Genomic DNA, 20,319 nt, shown 5'->3' with positions numbered 1-20,319 from the left:
GTGCCTCCTGCACGTGGCATCAAGGCAGCCATGCCCAGGCCCAGTTCTTACCTCTGGGGAAGACAGACAGTTGACAGGTCAGGACACAGACTTTGGTGGCAACTGCCTGGGCACCCACACAGCAAGTTGCCGAGGCCAGGGGCGTGTGGAGCCAGGAAAACCTGGGGAGATGCATAAACAGGCCCAGCCCAACTTTGCTTTCTGTAGGTGTCAGGTTGGCAGAGGAAAGCAACTGAGTGAAGAAAGAGTGGTAGGGGAGGAGCATCGGACAGATGGGAGGAGGCAGAAGATAAACTCTTCTCACTGCCTGTAAGTGAGCAGGAGTCTGATCCCCAGCTTTTCTCCCAAAGCCTGCTTCTGGCTTTACAGTTATCACCGCCACACTCATGAGCAGTATTTCCAATGCCCCACAGCAAGAGGGGCTCCCACGTGTAGACACAATATCAGCTTAGGCAAAAAGATTTCTTTGCTACAGGACTTGTCAGAACCTTAAAATGCCAATGTATTGGAATGTCTGCATGCAGAATGACTGTTCTGGACATTTTGCTAATGTATGATGGACTCCACTCTTGTTTTTGGAGGCCTCATGGAAGTAGTGTTTATAGGTGTCACCTTAGGAAATGCTGCCTTAGACTTCTCCGACTCTTTGCCAGCCTCATCAGACTTTGGATCGCGTATCTTCAGAAATGCTGTCAGTATTTTCCAAGGTAAAAACTAGTCAAGAAAACCAAACAAAAATCCAGAAATGTGCTCAGCTAATAGCTTCCCAGAATAGCATGTACATTTCATCCTTGTCCTGGAGATAATGTCTATTACCTGGATTATAATCTGGAAATGAATTCTAATTCCTTTTATTATCGGCATGTTTCTATACTCCCAGCCTCCAGCCAGCAGGAAATCGGGGGTATCAGTCCCACAACCACAAGGACTGGAATTCTGTGAATGCCCCAGATAAGCTGGAGGCAGATTCCTCCCCAGAGCCTGCAGATGGAGTTCAGTCTGCCCCTGACACCTTGCGTGGGAGACACTAACAGGGAGAACAGCCGAGCCCCACCAACCTTCTGACCTACACCACTGTGTGATCATGAATATGCGTTATTCTAAGCCACTAAGTTGGTGGTAATTTGTTATATAGCAATAGAAAACAGATGCACTAAGTTTGTCTACCATGCCCATGCCTGCAGTCATAGTCTTTGGCTTCCTAGAAGGTGACCAGCAACACATGTCAGAGTGTACAATTTGAAAAAAAAAAATGCAAACAATATATTATGTTGTGGTTCTCAAACTTGAGTGTGCATCAGAATCCCCTGGAGAAGTATATTCAAACACAGATTTCTGGGACCCAACACTAGAAATTTTGACTCAGTGTGTCCGAGGTGGATCCCAAGAATTTGCATTTCTGGTAAGTCACCAGATGATGCTGCTGCTACTGGACCAGGGACCATACTCTGAGAACACTGTGTTAAGTCATGAGCTCTCCTTTTGAAAATAATGATTTACTAAGTTGCTGTTCGTTTCTCAATCTCTACTTTAATTACTTATTTTATATTAAAAAATATTTCTGTAAAATGCTCATAGAAATGCCTCTTACTGTGAATCCAGTCCCCATTAAGTTGCCTGTCTACATTGTGCTTCTGAATTTAGTCATTTTTCTCTTTGGGACTGTTCTAGACACCACCTTATTCATTATCTTTATTTTCTTAGAAATAAACTTTATAAGAATCAGCTTAAGAAGCTAACAGCAATTATCCGCAACAAGAATAAGTATGATGAAAATAGAGACGTTACCTGATTGTGGTTCTTCATTAGAGAGCAGAGGAACAGAGAAAGGATTACCCCAAAGTTGCATTGTGCATCAGCTGCTAAGTCACAGCCTGCTTGGGCAGGTACGAGACCTGCATTAGGAAATGTAAGAATCCAGACAACTGGAGCTGCAGGGCACTGGCTGTCAGTTACCCCCAAACCAAGGAGAGAAGTCAAGGGGAAGACTCTCCTCTTGGGCTCCCAAAGAGGTGAATATATTAGATAGTCACTGGCTAGAGCATCCAATTTAGTTATCTTTCCAGAGCACTCATGGTCAGATGACATGATGAAATGTCTCATATAGAAGGCTGACCATCTCACTTGATTAAAAAGTTGTGTGACCTGATTTTTCCATAGAATTGGCCCTTAATCATGAGCCATTTTTTTGTCTTGTATTTAATATCAATCTTGTGCCAGTTCCTTGGAATATCCAACTGACTGAGTCAATCAATGAACAAATATTTATGGAGACTCTACCAAGTGCCAAGCAGGAAAACATCAATTCTGTCAGCCAGTCCTTGGAATAACCCAACATGCCCATGTGGGAGGCCATGGCAAAGGATGGCCAAGCACCTTAACTGACAGGGCTCTGTTCTTGCTCACAATGGGGAGGGTGATTCTCCAAAATTCAGTCCTGCCACTGCCACTGGAAGAAGTAAGTGGTGTCAGGCAACTGTCACTGTGCCCTGATGTGCAGCCATGGCATGTCCACTTGACTCCATGACACTTCTCTCCTCGTAGCCCATGGGTAGAGCGGGTCAGAGACTGGTCCCTTGTTGGCCATTTGCACTTCCAGTGTTGATGATACTACACCCAGACGGTCAGAGCGAGGCTGCAATTTCAGCTCTTAACTCATGCCCTGGCTTAGTTAGCACTGTTCTGTCTCTGTGGAAGGGAAACCCTGGTAGTGCCAGGTTTGTGGCTGCAGTGCTGAGAGCAACAAAACCCATCCAGGCGGCAGGACCTGCTGGTTGGGCTGACAGCCTTGGAGACTGTGTTGAACCTGGTCAGCACCGGCTCCAGCAGGGATGGGGCAGAGTGGGTACAGTGAAGTCTAATGTGGCTGGCTTTCGGTGGGACTGTGTGTGGGTCTCATCCTTTTGGATGGAATTATATTAAATCAATGTGGTGACTCACGAAAAACGGTAGCTACAAGTGCCAAGTATTTGTGCCTTTGATTAATTTAGAACTAATTGATCACCACTTATAATGTATACTTTTTTAAACAGACTCCTCCGAAATGTGGAGGCATGAATTTAAAATAGAGCAGCCCTATTCAGATGGCTGTGATCCACTTGTTAAGCACTCCTTAGCCTGAGTGGCCTAAAAATTGGAGCCTGGGGCAAAAGCTTCTATATTAATTCTTGATCAAGGGCTGCCGTCCCAGGGAAGGAAGAGCGGGGAAAGGAAGAGCGGCAGGAAGGAGGGAGAGCAATTCAGAGCGAGGAACCCCAAGTCAGCCACAGCTCCACAGCCAAGGTACTGGCCTCATTCCCCAGGGAGCTCTGCAAAGCCTAGTGGAGCATCTGTGTCTCAGAGCAGCCATGGAGGGGGTTGGGCTCCCTCTTCTCCTGTGTTCCACCTTTTACTGGTCAGAGTCTGTCCTGAGAGACAGCAGCTCCCATCATGGCTAGGCTGTCAGGTCCTCTCTGCTTGGGAAGCCAGTATCTTGCAGGTTCATGCTGACACCTGAGAGGTGGGAAAAGGACGTGCACTCTCTCCAGGGGGCTGCAACTGAGGAATGAGATGAGTGAGCCACCAGGAAGATGCAGCTGCTTGGACCAGGATCCAGCACAAAGCTCATCTTTGAATTACAAGGAGGGAGGACGCAGAAGAGAGAGCTATCTTCTTTGTTGTTTTACTAACGCTTTGTTTTATGTGCAACTGATAGGAGTATTAGTTTCCTAAGGCTGATGAAACAACATACTAGAAACTGAGTGGTTTCAGAAAATAGAAATGCATTCACTCCTGGTTCTGGAGGCCAGAAGTCCAAAGTAAAGACGTGCACAGGACCATGCTGTCTCTTGGGCTCTAGGAGAGGGTCTGCTCCATGCCTCTCTCCTGGCTCCAGCACCACTGCCAGTCCTTGGCACTCTTTGGCTGGTAGATGCATCACCCCAATCTCTGTCTCTGGCTTCATATGACCTTGTTCTTGTATGTGGCTGTGTCTCTGTTTTCTCTTCTTCAAAGCATACCTGTCATTGGACTAGGGCCTGCTCTGATGCAGCAATATTTCATCTTAACTCATTACATCTGCAAAGACCCTATTTCCAAAAGTCAAAGTCTGAGGTTTCAGGCAGACTTAAAATGTAGGGTGTTGGGGCGGGGACACTAATCCAACAAAATATACTGAAATTAACTATCTTCCAGCAGGTAAATAGTTGATAACCTCTATATCAACTGCATATTAGACTAGATCCTATTTAATTGGACTGGAGTTGGGCTCAGGCATTTTTTCATTTACCTCAAGTAATTCTATATATATATATTGTTTATTATCATCAGTATTACATCACTGATTATAATGCAATTGGTAGCATTTATTGGACAGTTACTATGTCTCAGGCACCAGGCTGAGTACTTTATATATATTATACCAATGACTCTTCATTCCAGCTCTTCGTCTTACAGATAGGAACACAAAGGTCAACAATGTTGGAAAATCGCCAGAGGACACAGAGCTGGGAGCAGCCAAGTCAAGACATCCAGGCTGTCTGGCTCCAGAACTGGGATTCATCTTTGCCAGGAGGACCCTGCACATATTTAGAAACTTTCATCTTCTTCTCATCTTTAGACAGTCTCAGTTATTTAGAGAAATCGTAAACATTTTAAGATGCGTAACTGCAAGCCTTCACTACAAAGAAATAAAACAGCCTGGACAGAGAGGGGCTGACGTATCACAAGATACATATCTTGTACAACCTGAGGATGAGTCACCAAGGGCAGAAGTTAATAAATGGCAGGAATTATTATTCAAACAGATTTAATACTTTCATGACTCCCAGTTTCACAAGTTTAGACAAAAAGCGATGCATTTAGAAGACATCGCTCCATCCTATTTCGAAGCTTAGCTGCCTAACCTACAGTAAAGCCTGGTAGTTATGAACCTTAGAGAACAGCTTCTATGACAAGTGAGGATCTAAGAGCTTGTATCTCATAATGACGCCTCTCTGCATTAAACTAAATCTCCCTATTCTGGACAATCATTGCAGATCCCTGGTTTCCTGTCTTGGCCCTGGACCCACACTCCCTTCCCCATCAAAGGTAGGACGGGGAGAAGTGGCTGCCCAGCTTAAAACGCTGTACTTCCCAGCCACGTGCCAGGCACAACCTTGTTGGCACCCACGTTTCTGTCTCTGTGCCTAGGTCTGCTCCTCATCCTGTCTTCAGTGCCCTTCTTTTCCCTTTGATTTCTGTCTAAATCCAGCTCACTGTAGGACCTGCTCTGGTCCCACCTTCTTCAAGTCTCCAGCTGCTCTTGCCACCATGGGCCATTTCTTTGTCTGAGGTTCTCTTACATTTAGCGGATTCCATTCTGTTTACATCTCAGCCGCTCTACATTTGCTTCACATAAATTGACCTTGGCTCCCAAACTATATAACAAGTTCCTCCCACGGGCAGAAACAAGGTGTGCACATCACTGGTGTTCCTCCCAGCCTTGTCGGCATAATGCCAGGCAAACCAAATTGGGGTGATCTCCAACATACCTGATGATTACTTTTTATACCTGCAGTATAAGAAGGGTTAACTTTTTGATATTAAATGAAGGTGCCCAAATAATGCCATCAGATCATGTTAAAATTTTTTCATGGTGACCTGAATTAATAACGACATCCTTTTTCCTCATGGAAACCCAAACTAAATTATTATTTATGATTACTATAATTTTTAGCCATTATTAGGCTCTGTTATGATACTATGTGGTTGGTTAAAAATGGAAGTTGCCCATGGAGGTCTACATGTCATTGTTTTGGCCGATGCAAAATGTAGCCAGGAGCACACCACACCTGACAGTGTCAGTGATGATGATGATGATTATTATTATTATTATTTTTAACATGAATGAAGACGTTAATGACTCCTGATTTCAAGCTAAGAGCTGATTAGGAAAGGTTCCATTGACAACTCATCCCTAGAAAATTAAAACAGAAGCACATGGATATTGTAATTTGACTTCAGAGACTTCCTCCTCCTAGAACAATGCACATCGCAAATGAGTGCTATTTCTCATGGCTCATAACTAAAGTAAAATACTGTGCTATTGTCTAACCTTAGAATCTCTTAAGTGAGAATTTGTCAAAGAGGGCTAACCTAGACCCCAGTGGAAAAATCCAACTGATGGCCACCTGGATCCATTCCCTAGGGTACAAGGAGCAAATGAGGCCCCTCTCCTGAGTTTCTAAGCCTTTCGAATACTTGCATTATTTTCTCCCTTACTTCTTACTTTTGACCTTTGTAAATGGGAGATGTTTTGTTGCTCTTGTTTTAAGGATAATTTAGAAATTACAACTTTAGCATATATCTAACAATTACTTGTCCCAGTATTTCATCATTACAACTCAAATTAACATAATGTCTATTTGGATTTTAACAACGAAAAAAGCTATGAAAAACCCTCACTTGGAAACCCTTCAAAAGTTTCTCATTTGGCTACAGTTACTCAGGCTTTCTGCAAAACGAAGCAATGTAATCCTTACATTATGAGAACAGTTGTTTGGGTCTTTTATCAGACTGACTTTCTGCTCATGCCAAAAGGCATTATTTTCTTTGTGTAAAAGTGACTTTGAAGATTAATAAGTAACAGAATGGGTACACATAGATTTATGAACATTTAAAATTGCTTAATGTTTTTGCATGTGTATACTTTGAAAAAAAATAGGAGATGCCTCAGTTGTTCCACATAGATTGCCTTAGGAGGAGGACATAAATGTGCACCTTTGATTCAGACTTAAGTAAATTGTTGGTGATTCACAATGATCTCCCACTGACAAGAGGTGGGTTTTAGGTCTCCCTAGGAACTACAACAAGCTTTTAGTACTTTATATCAGAAAGAAGGACTTAGCCTGTGAAGCTCATGGCTTTGGTGCCCGCTAACCTGTTCTCTTTAAACACGAAAGACACATCACAGGCCCAGAGCTGTTGCATCAGCAGGCAGGCAGCACGCTGAGAGCTGATTAGGAAGCGTCACACCCTAGAGGCAGAGGTCTGTTCCCTGACTCTATGAGCAAGAGTCAACACCAAGCCCTTCAATCCTTGGGCCTGTAATTCCCTGTACAGGAAACACAAGCGTGTGTGGATGTGTGTGCATTTCTTTAGCAACACATACTTTGTTTGTTGTTTTATTTTCTACTTTTGAAAAATGGCAAGATCCCAGTCACAAAAACAGAAACCAGGCCACTTTGGGAGGCCGAGGCGGGCAGATCACGAGGTCAGGAGATTGAGACCATCCTGGCTAACACAGTGAAACCCCATCTCTATTAAAAAATACAAAAAAATTAGCTGGGCGTGGTGGTGGGCGCCTGTAGTACCAGCTACTCGGGAGGCTGAGGCAGGAGAATGGCATGAACTTGGGAGGCGGAGCTTGCAGTGAGCCGAAATCACGCCACTGCACTCCAGCCTGGGCAACAGAGCAAGACTCCATCTCAAAAAAACAAGAAAACAACAAAAAAATAAACCAAAACAACAGAAACTAGGCTAGGAATTTTAACCAGAGAGGAATTTAATAAAAGGGTTAGGATTTGAGCTGTTTTGGAAGAGCTGAAGAAGAAGGAGAGGACAGAGGTCGGGAAGGACAGTTCCTGCAGTGTCTTGGTGGTCAGTCCCTGCCCTGCTGGGTGGCCATTACAAAGCTGGCACCTGTGGGACAATATCTCTTTGCCCCCATGTGGCCAGGCACGTGGGGCCCTGGCTGACTCCCACAGCCACTACTGTCAGTATTGGAGCTGGAGCTGCTGCCACAACCAGAAGCAGAATGTCCACTACCTCCCTCCTACCTTCTGATCTCACGCTAGCTCCCGACTGGTGCAGCCTACACAGAACTCTGCCAGTAAAGGAATCTGAGAAATGTAGTCCCTTGAGGTACAGAAGACAACACAGAAGGGCAGGCAGTATCTGGCCCAGATGCCCATCATGAGCTTTAGAAAATGTTGTGTTATCACTGCACTTTAATCATTGAAGTATTTATTTTAAATTAGTTCTTATTTACATATCGAATATGAGACAAATACTATTTGACTGTTTATTTTATGGGACAGTCAAGAAGATAATCAGTATTATATTAAAGAATATTTTATGGGTTTAAAGAATATTTTGGGGGCATTTTAATTCACATAGTTCAAAAGCAGCTGAATACATGTATTAAAAGGCAAGCTCTTGCTAGGCCTTGTATGTCATCTACAAAAAGCACCCCTGTTTCCCTAAGCTAGCTAACTCAGCTGTTTGAAGTACAGATGGATGAAGTAAATTCTACTGTTTGGGTTTTTATATTTGACACTGGTTGATACTTTTCCAAAGTAAATATTGCATTTCTGCTGGTAGTTTGATTTCGCTGTTTGCTTTCTGAAATTTTATGTACTTTTATTTTAGGTACATTCTTTGCCTGCTTAATTCCAATGAGAAATTATTTCAGATAGATAATCATCACCTTGTTTCCTTAAAATAAAATTTTTGTACCTTGAAAAACCAAAATTGGTAATAAAAATCCGTTAAAATGACGATGATTACAACTATTACGCATATCTGTAAATCTCTTTACTTCTTACATCTCGACCGATCATCTCAGCAACTCTGTGAGAGGCCGACTACTACTGCCGCCAAATTTCTTCCAGCTATGTTAGGTGACAGGTCATTAGCTGTAAAATCAAGGCAAGAAGTTGGACTTTATAAGTAAATATGATACTTTCCTTATGAGTATGTATTTATGAGACTCCTCACAATTCATATTCCAACCACATTAATTTTCTCTTCATGCTAGGGTCTAATGCTGTGGTTAGACTGCAGCATGAAACTGGGGTAAGCATACCACTTGGAGATTTGAAAAGATGATCCCAGGAATTGTGGGCCTGGATAATTTTAAGGGAGCCAGTTTTCAGATCCTCAACTTACATTTGTCCTCTTTCCCATAACAAATTTGTCTAAGAACATGTCCCTCTTAAGGACGCGGGTTCCTATCCAAAATTGTACTTTTCCCACTTTGCAAAGTTAATCATGCCTCTCTCTCATCTCACTCTGAGGGCATCAAACAATGGGACAATTTGACATATTGTTCCAGTATTAGAAAAGTACCTTTCTTAATGTAAGACTAATTATAAGTAAATATAAATGACTAATGACTTAATCAAACAACTTTTTGTAAGTCTGATGGTTTCCATTTTTTTTTCCTTAGAGCAGAACTGTGGGAGAACTTACATGACATGCTGGCTAATAAAAAAATAAAAATAATTTGGTGATAGATCACTGTGAATCTTGGCATATAGCTGAGAAGGAGGTTAAAGAATTGAGTAATATTTCTGTAACAAAACTCCCTCCATTCCCACTGATTTATTTATACGGAAAAGTCTTCTTGGCCCATAAATTTATAAAAATGAAAACCAGAAATAGAATTAATTTTGAGCCCTAACTCATTCTAGTAATAAATAATATATCCACTGATTTCATGACCTAACTAGAAAAACATAGACTCCCTTAACATTTTTCTGGCCATGGAGATGTACATTTCTGACAAAATTTTACTTCTGCATAATAATTATTTCTTAAAATTTATTACATCTTATATTTTTTATCAATTATGGTCTAAAAGTAGTTGTAATTATAACCCAATCAGAAAAAAAATCCAATATTTAGAGCCTTATTGCCACAGGAAAATTTTAAAAATTAAATGTCAATTTATATATGTAACTTATTGCACATAGAAGTATGGTGACAAAACCTATAAAACATTTTCTACACAAAATATATTACATTAGAATAAAAGTCTGTGGAAACGAAAATAAGAGTTCAAAGAGAAAAAAATTGATGTCAAATTTCAGACTGTTAAAGAACAGTCTGTTTATAGCAATCGGACACCTGCTATCAGGTGTCCGATTGCTATAATATTCAAACTCTATTGCAGCCGTCCCTTCCTTTTTGGCACCAGGGACCAGTGTTGTGGAAGAATTATTCCATGGATGGAGGGAGTAGGGGTGTTGGGGGAGATGGTTTCAGGATGAAACAATTCTACCTCAGATCGTCAGGCATTAGATTCTCATAAGAAGTGCGCAACCCAGATTCCATGAGCAGCTCACAATAGGGTTCATGCTCCTTTGAGAATCTAAGGCTGCTGCTGAGCTGACAGGAGGCAGAGCTCAGGCGGTAATGCTCATGGCCCACTGCTGCTCACCTCCTTCTGTGCGGCCCGGTTCCTAACAGGCCACAAACTGGTACTGCTCTGTGACTCAGTGGTTGGCAACCCCTGTTCTATTCAATACACTAAAAAAGAATGATGTTGGCCAGGCACGGTGGCTCACTCCTATAATCCCAGCACTTTAGGAGGTCGAGGTGGGCAGATTACGAGGTCAAGATATTGAGACCATTCTGGCCAACATGGTAAAACTCCATCTCTACCAAAACTACAAAAATTAGATGGGCGTGGTGGCACATGCCTATAGTCCCAGCTACTCAGGAGGCTGAGGCAGGAGAATCTCTTGAACCCGAGAAGCAGAGGTTGCAGTAAGCAGAGATCACTCCACTACACTCCAGCCTGGTGACAGAGTAAGACTCCATCTCAAAAAAAAAGAAAAGAAAAAAAGAAAAAGAATGATGTTATAACAACATTATTTTTAAATATCAGTATTTATAGTATACTGAAAATTACATCCTTTACAGTTATTTAAACTGACAAAGAATATTTATATGTTACTGTAAACATATGCATGTGATACATTTTCAAAATTTATTTAAGGAGTATATGAGCAAAAACGTTGACAGATCACTGATCTGAACAAAAGATAAGGTGTTTTGAAGATCAGCATTCTGGCATGTCTCCATGTGTGTTTTCTTTGTTTTCTCAGTTTGACCTTGTCTGTGTCAATGCATGGATGCTGGACCTTACCCAAGCCATCCTGAACCTTGGCTTCCTGACTGGAGCATTCACCTTAGGCTATGCAGCGGACAGGTAGACACCAATGTAACTGCCATTTTATGTCACTATAACACCATGCATTAATATGGGGAGAAAAATGTTTTCTGTTAACTATTAAAACAGTCTTTTTGCTAAATTCGCAAACAATTCTTGATTTCATCATTCATGACATTCACACTTGTTTGGTTTGACTAAATCTTTTCTTCTCAAACTTCATTTCCTTATTCCTTGAACTGCACAAAGGTCTGAGGCTGTTCCCAGTAGGTCTGAGAGCATCGGAATGAAAACACAGACCTCCAAAGCAGGAACATCATAATTGGGTTGATGCACTGTTGTGCTGGATACTATAGAATCAATCAATTCGATGTGCTTCAGTAACAACTTACTGGTTGTGGTTTTATTAATTTAGTCATAAGATCGGCCTATTCCAAATTTGTTTCACCTAATTTTTTTAAAGATATCCTTATATTTTTTCTATAAATGTGAAACTCTGTGAAAAAAACATTTTTCCAAAATCCATTAAAGGAGTTTTTTTCCTATTATGTTGTATTCATAAATGCAACTGCCCAATGGCAGGCATGGTGAGTGTATATATTCAAGACAGTCATGCTTTCTATTTAAATTTTCTTCTTCCTTAACATTATTGATGCTAGTTATTGTATTCATGTTTAACTCTATTTTTATCCCAATTCTAACTATGAAAATACTTGCGGTAATTTAATATTCCTCTCTATCCCCCTTAGCAGGAGTAATAGGAGTATGGACTGGGAATCGCTGACTCATAGCCATATCTGGCCTAATATTGTTCTGGTTAATCTATCTCTGACTCATGGCCATATCTGGCCTAATATTATACTGGTTAATCCAGCCCAGCCCATGGTGGGTTCTTGTGACTGTACCATTCAGTGGGTGATACTAAGTGTACCTTTTAGAGAACTGCAAACAGCAAATTAATTAGCTAATAGAGCAACAAAAGGTCCCACATCCTGTAGCCAATTGAAGATCTGAGTTTAATCAGAGCAGTGCTTCAAAATGGGTAGAGCCTTGAGTTTCATTTTCTGTCACTTTTTATTTCTCTTTCATGTTTCTCTCTCGCCCTCTCCACAGCTGTTCTTTGCATGTGAGTTTCTGCTGGATCCTTTCATGTGTGATGCCCTTTCCCTCTTTCTTCTTTTTATTGATGTCCTTTTCTCCTGTTCTACTTCTAGCCCTTTCAAGTTTCATCTTTCCTTTCCTAATTTTCCCTGCATGCCACTCTTTTTTTGCTGGCTACAATTTGGAACCGTGCAGTTTAAATATTTATTTATTTTGTTTTGTTTTTACTCTTTCTAATTTAGATAGTAGGTTTCGCTTCATCTGTGTTTTTTTTAATCTTACTCAGTCAGCAAACATATCTCCAAACTAAGTTAACTTTACTAAAGTGGGGAATTTCCCCTACCTGTATTTTCATAAGTGATTGAGCATCTGTCCTCATACAGGACATGCTGCATTGGAGGGGAGGGGCCAGACCTGGGAGAAGGAGGAGTCGTGAATAACTCTGCCTCCTGCATTTGGCTTCTTCTCTTCCACCATATCCATTATTTATACATGTGAAGGAAGAACAAGAGATAACTTAATAGGCCATTTGTCAATGAGAGTACAATATAGGAAGGGTGGAAAGTGAATTTAAAAATCTAGATTGGGGCTTCTGGATTCCTGTTCAGCATATAAGGAGCTTAGAATTTGCCACTCAGCCTTGACAACAAGTAAAATGCTGAACAAACTGAAAAATCAATAATTCTTCTTAGATCCATAAGAGAAGTGAAAGCACAGGGCAAACTGCTGCCTTCAGCACCACCCTGTCCCCCCGCCCCCGGCCCCACTAAATAGAAAGACAGGAGAATACAGAGAATCGTAACACAGGCACAGAAACCTCCTTGAGAGAGCCAGGGTAGATAAACATGAGCTGTAATTGATGAATTCCAAGAGGATCAGTGTGGATGACCTGGAGGATTAAAAACTCTAGAGGGACTCACTCAAAGGAGGGCCCAAGCTTTTGTGATTTTTTTGTTTGTTTGTTTGTTTGTTTGTTTTGCCACCTGAAGCTCTACAAGGTTATAAAGGTGAATATTAAGGAAAATTCCTCATGCTCTGGCAGCCAGAGGGGAAAAGGAACAATTTTGAAATATGCCAGAACATTGTTCTTAACAACGTCTGCCCTCAGGAGAAGATGTTTAACCAGAGCCTAATCTTCTGGGGTTTTCTGAGAGCCTCACTGATCTGGGGGAAGAGAAATACCAACTCCAGCCCCTTCTAGCCTTCCAGGTGGAGAAAGAGAAACACCAAATTCTAGCCTCCTCTAACTTTTAATTTGGAAGAAGGGAAATACTCAGCTCCAGCCCCCTCTAGCCTTTCTCCCCTAGTTAAGAGGAGAGGGATAGAGAAGCACTTGTGAAGTTCACTGGTTAGAGCCATAGGTTCACTAAAAGACTGAGAGCTACTCATAGAACCACAGAATGCCTTCCCTCCCCCAACACCTCACCACATTACTAAAGGTCTATTTACAGCAGTTTCATTTACCCAGTACACCATGTCCACCTATCAAGAAAAAATTACAAGGCATACTAAAAGCCAAAACACACACACACACACACACACCCCCAGTTGAAGAGACAGAGCAAGCATCAGAACTAAATTCAGATATGGCTGGGATGTTGGAATGATCAGGCTAGGAATGTAAAACAACTATGCCAAGAAGTCTGATGCATAAAGTAGCATGCAAGAACAGATGGGCTATGTAAGAAGAGAGATGGAAATGCTAAAAAAAGAAACCAAATGAAATGCTAGAGATCAAAAACACTGTAACAGAAATGAAAAATGTTGTTACTGGGCTTATTAGGAGATTGGGCATAGCTGAGGAAAGAATCTCTGGCCTTGAGGATATCCCAATAGAAACCTCCAAAACTGAAAACACACACACACACACACACACACACACACACACACACACACACACACACACACAAAATAACAACAACCTGAAAAAGCAGAACAGAATGTTCAATAACTGTGGGACAATTACAAAAGATATAACATTTGTGTAATAGGAATACCAAAAGGAGAAGAGAGACAGAAAAATAGAAAAAATATTTTAAACAATAATGACTGAGAATTTTTCAAAATTAATGTCAGACACCACAGATCCAGGAAACTCAAAGAAAATCAAGCAAGATAAACATAAAAAAGTATACTTAGTTATATCATAGTCAAACTAAAGATAAAGGAAAAATTCTGAAAGAAGAGGGGCGGAATCTCTTACTATAGTTCACTGGTTAGAGGCATAGGTTCACTAAAAGACTGAGAGCTACTCATAGAACCACAGAATGCCTTCCCTCCCCCAACACCTCACCACATTACTAAAGGTCTATTTACAGCAGTTTCATTTACCCAGTACACCATGTCCACCTATCAAGAAAAAATTACAAGGCATACTAAAAGCCAAAACACACACACACACACACACACCCCCAGTTGAAGAGACAGAGCAAGCATCAGAACTAAATTCAGATATGGCTGGGATGTTGGAATGATCAGGCTAGGAATGTAAAACAACTATGCCAAGAAGTCTGATGCATAAAGTAGCATGCAAGAACAGATGGGCTATGTAAGAAGAGAGATGGAAATGCTAAAAAAAGAAACCAAATGAAATGCTAGAGATCAAAAACACTGTAACAGAAATGAAAAATGTTGTTACTGGGCTTATTAGGAGATTGGGCATAGCTGAGGAAAGAATCTCTGGCCTTGAGGATATCCCAATAGAAACCTCCAAAACTGAAAACTGTCCTTTTCTCCTGTTCTACTTCTAGCCCTTTCAAGTTTCATCTTTCCTTTCCTAATTTCCCCTGCATGCCACTCTTTTTTTGCTGGCTACAATTTGGAACTGTGCAGTTTAAATATTTATTTATTTTGTTTTGTTTTTACTCTTTCTAATTTAGATAGTAGGTTTCGCTTCATCTGTGTTTTTTTTAATCTTACTCAGTCAGCAAACATATCTCCAAACTAAATTAACTTTACTAAAGTGGGGAATTTCCCCTACCTGTATTTTCATAAGTGATTGAGCATCTGTCCTCATACAGGACATGCTGCATTGGAGGGGAGGGGCCAGACCTGGGAGAAGGAGGAGTCGTGAATAACTCTGCCTCCTGCATTTGGCTTCTTCTCTTCCACCATATCCATTATTTATACATGTGAAGGAAGAACAAGAGATAACTTAATAGGCCATTTGTCAATGAGAGTACAATATAGGAAGGGTGGAAAGTGAATTTAAAAATCTAGATTGGGGCTTCTGGATTCCTGTTCAGCATATAAGGAGCTTAGAATTTGCCACTCAGGACAACAAGTAAAATGCTGAACAAACTGAAAAATCAATAATTCTTCTTAGATCCATAAGAGAAGTGAAGCACAGGGCAAACTGCTGCCTTCAGCACCACCCTGTCCCCCCGCCCCCGGCCCCACTAAATAGAAAGACAGGAGAATACAGAGAATCGTAACACAGGCACAGAAACCTCCTTGAGAGAGCCAGGGTAGATAAACATGAGCTGTAATTGATGAATTCCAAGAGGATCAGTGTGGATGACCTGGAGGATTAAAAACTCTAGAGGGACTCACTCAAAGGAGGGCCCAAGCTTTTGTGATTTTTTTGTTTGTTTGTTTGTTTGTTTGTTTTGCCACCTGAAGCTCTACAAGGTTATAAAGGTGAATATTAAGGAAAATTCCTCATGCTCTGGCAGCCAGAGGGGAAAAGGAACAATTTTGAAATATGCCAGAACATTGTTCTTAACAACGTCTGCCCTCAGGAGAAGATGTTTAACCAGAGCCTAATCTTCTGGGGTTTTCTGAGAGCCTCACTGATCTGGGGGAAGAGAAATACCAACTCCAGCCCCTTCTAGCCTTCCAGGTGGAGAAAGAGAAACACCAAATTCTAGCCTCCTCTAACTTTTAATTTGGAAGAAGGGAAATACTCAGCTCCAGCCCCCTCTAGCCTTTCTCCCCTAGTTAAGAGGAGAGGGATAGAGAAGCACTTGTGAAGTTCACTGGTTAGAGCCATAGGTTCACTAAAAGACTGAGAGCTACTCATAGAACCACAGAATGCCTTCCCTCCCCCAACACCTCACCACATTACTAAAGGTCTATTTACAGCAGTTTCATTTACCCAGTACACCATGTCCACCTATCAAGAAAAAATTACAAGGCATACTAAAAGCCAAAACACACACACACACACACACACCCCCAGTTGAAGAGACAGAGCAAGCATCAGAACTAAATTCAGATATGGCTGGGATGTTGGAATGATCAGGCTAGGAATGTAAAACAACTATGCCAAGAAGTCTGATGCATAAAGTAGCATGCAAGAACAGATGGGCTATGTAAGAAGAGAGATGGAAATGCTAAAAAAAGAAACCAAATGAAATGCTAGAGATCAAAAACACTGTAACAGAAATGAAAAATGTTGTTACTGGGCTTATTAGGAGATTGGGCATAGCTGAGGAAAGAATCTCTGGCCTTGAGGATATCCCAATAGAAACCTCCAAAACTGAAAACACACACACACACACACACACACACACACACACACACACACACACACACACACAAAATAACAACAACCTGAAAAAGCAGAACAGAATGTTCAATAACTGTGGGACAATTACAAAAGATATAACATTTGTGTAATAGGAATACCAAAAGGAGAAGAGAGACAGAAAAATAGAAAAAATATTTTAAACAATAATGACTGAGAATTTTTCAAAATTAATGTCAGACACCACAGATCCAGGAAACTCAAAGAAAATCAAGCAAGATAAACATAAAAAAGTATACTTAGTTATATCATAGTCAAACTAAAGATAAAGGAAAAATTCTGAAAGAAGAGGGGCGGAATCTCTTACTATAGAAAAAGAGCAATGATAAAAATTATATCCTACTTCTTTTCAGAAACCATGTAAGCAAGAAGAAAGTGGAATACTTAAAGTGTTGAGAAAAAATTCCAATCTAGAATTCTATACTCTGAAAAGTTATCATTTAAAAGTGAAGGAGAAATAAAGACTTTGTTAGACAAAAATTGAGGGAATTTGATGCCTTGTAATAAATATTAAAAGAAATTATTTAGAGAGTATGAAAATGATCTAGGTTAGAAATCCAGATCTACATAAAGGAAAGGCGTTGGAGAGGAATAAGTGAACACACTGTTATCTGTTAGGTCAATTAAGAATAAGAAAAATATGTTTCTTATTTAGTAGCAACGACTAAAAAACAATTTTTTAAAAAAAAAAAACATGACTGATATGCTAAAAATGAAGAAAATGTGGAATCCTATAAACTGCTGTTCAATTAAACTACAAAAGCCAGAAAAAAGTGTGGAATACAAACATAAGAATAAAAAATAAGGGAAACAAATAGAAAATGATAACAAATATGGTGGACATTAATCTAACCATGTCAATACTCACCTTAAATGTAAGATGGTCCAAATGCACCAACTAAAAGACAGAGATTTTCACAGTGGATCAACAAACAAGACCCAACTATATACGTTGGCTACAAGAAATACACTTTAAATATAAAGACACATATACATTAATAGTAAATGGATGGAGAAAACTATACCTTGATAGCAGTAATCAAACTAAAGCAGAAGTGGCTATATTATTATCAGCAGAGCAGACTTCAGAGGAAGGAAAGTTATCAGGGATAAAAAGGGGCATTATATAATGATAAAGGGGTCAATTCTCCAAGAAGCCAATAATCCTTAATATCTATGTGCCTAGTAGCAGAGCATAAAATTATAAGAGGCAAAAACTGTAATAAAACTGGAATGAGAAATAGATTAATCCACTATTTCACTGGAGACTTCTACATCCCTTTGTCAGAAATGGTCAGATTCAACAGGTAGAAAGCCTATAAAGATATAATTGAACTCAACAGCATCATCAATCAACAGAATATAATTTTCATCTTTAGACAATCTTATCTAACAACAGGGCAATTAACAGTTTTTCAAGTTCTCATGAAATATTCACATGCAATATTCAAGATAAATCACATTCTGGGCCATAAAACATATATTAGCAAATTTGAAGAAATAAAAATTATACAATGTCTGCTCTCAGACCATAGTGGAATTAAACTAGAAATTCATAACAAAAGGATGGACGGAAAATTCCCAAATACTTGGGGATGAAACAACACATTTCTAGTAACACATAGGTCAAAGAAGAAATCTCAAGAGTAATTAAAAAGTATATTAAACAAAATGAAAATGAAAACACTCAAGACTTTTGGAATGCAACAAAAACAATGTTTAAAGGGAAATTTATAGCATTGACTACATATATGAGAAAAGAGGAAATATATAAAATCAATAATCTAAGCTTTCACCTTAGGAAACTGGAGAAGTAGAGCAAATTAAACCCAAGGCAAGTAGAAGAAAAAAAAAACAAATTAGAGCAGAAATCAATAAAATTAAAAACAGGAAATCAATGGAGAAAATAAAACCCAAAGCTGGTTATTTGAAAAGATAAAAAAAATCAATAAGCCTCCAGTCAGACTAAGAAAAAAGAAAGAAGAGAGAGAGAGAGAGAGGTGGAAGACATAAATTACTAATATTAGAAATAAAAGAGGGGACATTTTGACCAATCCCATGGACATTAACAGGATAATAAAGAAATACTATGAACACTCTGTGTTCACAAATTTGATAACCTACATGAAATGGACCAATTCTTTGAAAGATTACAATCTACCAAAACTCACCCAAGATTTTATAGACACTCTGAATAGGGCTATATCTATTAAATAAATTGAATCAGTTGTTAATTACTTTTCAAAACAGGAAGCACCTGGCCCAGATGGGTTCACAGGTGAATTTGCCAAACGTTTAAGGAAGAAACTCTACCAATTCCCTAAAAACTCTTTACAAAGATAGAAGTAGGAGGATTGTTTTCTAACTTATTCTGAGACCAGCATTACATTAATACCTAAACTGGACAAAGACATTACAACAAAAGAAAACTACAGACTAATATATCTCATGAACGTAAGTGCAAAAATCCTCAACAAAACTTTGCAAGTAGAATCCAATAGTGTATAAAAAAGTTATACACCACAACCAGATACCGTAGCACACCAAGTGTGTAGTATCCCAAGTACATAAAGCTGGTTCAGCATTCTAAAGTCAATTAATGTAATCCATCACATCAACAAACTAAGGAATAAAAAATGACATGATCATATCTTTAGATGCAGAAAAGTGTTTGTCAAAATCCAACATCTATATATGACAAAAGCTCTCAGTAAACTAGAAATATAGGGGAACTTCCTCAACTTGTTAAGGAATGTCTATGAAAAAACCTACAGTTAACATCGTACTTAATGATGATAAACTGTATAGAAGCTTTCTCACTAAGATCAGAAACACGGCAAATACGTCATCTCTAATAACTTCTTTTCGATGCCATGCTGGAAGCCCTCACTAATACAATAAATAAGACAAGTAAAGAAAATAACAGGTATACTGATCGGGAAGGAAGAAATAAAAACTGTCTTTGTTCACAGATGGCATGATTGTCTATGTAGAAAATCAAAAGAATTAACAACAACAACAACAAAAACCTCCTGAAACTAATAAGTGAGTATAGTAAAGTTGCAGGGTACAAGGCTAATACACAAAAGTCAACTGCTTTCCTATGTACCAACAATGAACACGTAGGATTTGAATTTAAACACACAATGCCATTTACATTAGCACCACAAGAATACACAACACTTAGATATAAATCTCAGCAACATATGTACAAGATTTATGTGAGGAAAAGTGCAAAACTCTAATGAAAGAAATCAGAGATGATCTAAATAAATGGAGAGATATTCAACATTCATGGATAGGAAGACTCAATATTTTCAGGATGTCCGTTCTTCCCAACTTGATGTATATATTCAATACAATACTAATCAAAATCCTACAGAGTTATTTTGTGGATATTGACAAACTAATTCTAAAGTTTATATGTAGAAACAAAAGACCCAGAATAGCCAACACAGTATTGAAGGAGAAGAACAAAGCCAGAGGACTTGACACTGCCTGACGTCAAGACTTACTGTAAAGCGACAGTAATCACGACAGTGTCGTATTTGTGAAAGAATAGACCTCTACCAATAGTTCAATGGAATAAAATAGAAGGCCTAGAAATAGACCCACATAGATAATAAATATAGTCAACTGACCTTTGACAAAGCAGAAAACAAATGGTACTGGAACAACTGGACAACCACACGCCAAAAAAAAAAAAAAAAGAGAGAGAGAGAGAATCTAGACACAGACCTTACACCCTTTAAAAAAATGGATCACAGACCTAAAT

The 20,319-nt window shown here is 39.5% G+C and overlaps 1 protein-coding gene across 1 annotated transcript in view; it reads left to right on the top strand.

Moving 5' to 3' along the window:
- The window catches only part of SLC22A3 (solute carrier family 22 (organic cation transporter), member 3), a 165,113-nt gene that overhangs the window by 94,384 nt on the left and 50,410 nt on the right, over window positions 1-20,319 (top strand). The window contains exon 5 of the mRNA XM_011975970.1: window positions 10,851-10,954. Within this exon, the coding sequence (XP_011831360.1) occupies window positions 10,851-10,954 (104 nt within the window). The remainder of the gene's footprint in view (window positions 1-10,850; window positions 10,955-20,319) is intronic.

Source organism: Mandrillus leucophaeus, unplaced genomic scaffold (genome assembly GCF_000951045.1).
Source record: "Mandrillus leucophaeus isolate KB7577 unplaced genomic scaffold, Mleu.le_1.0 Scaffold160, whole genome shotgun sequence".
Taxonomy (NCBI): domain Eukaryota; kingdom Metazoa; phylum Chordata; class Mammalia; order Primates; family Cercopithecidae; genus Mandrillus; species Mandrillus leucophaeus.
This window is presented reverse-complemented; position numbering and strand designations above follow the sequence as displayed.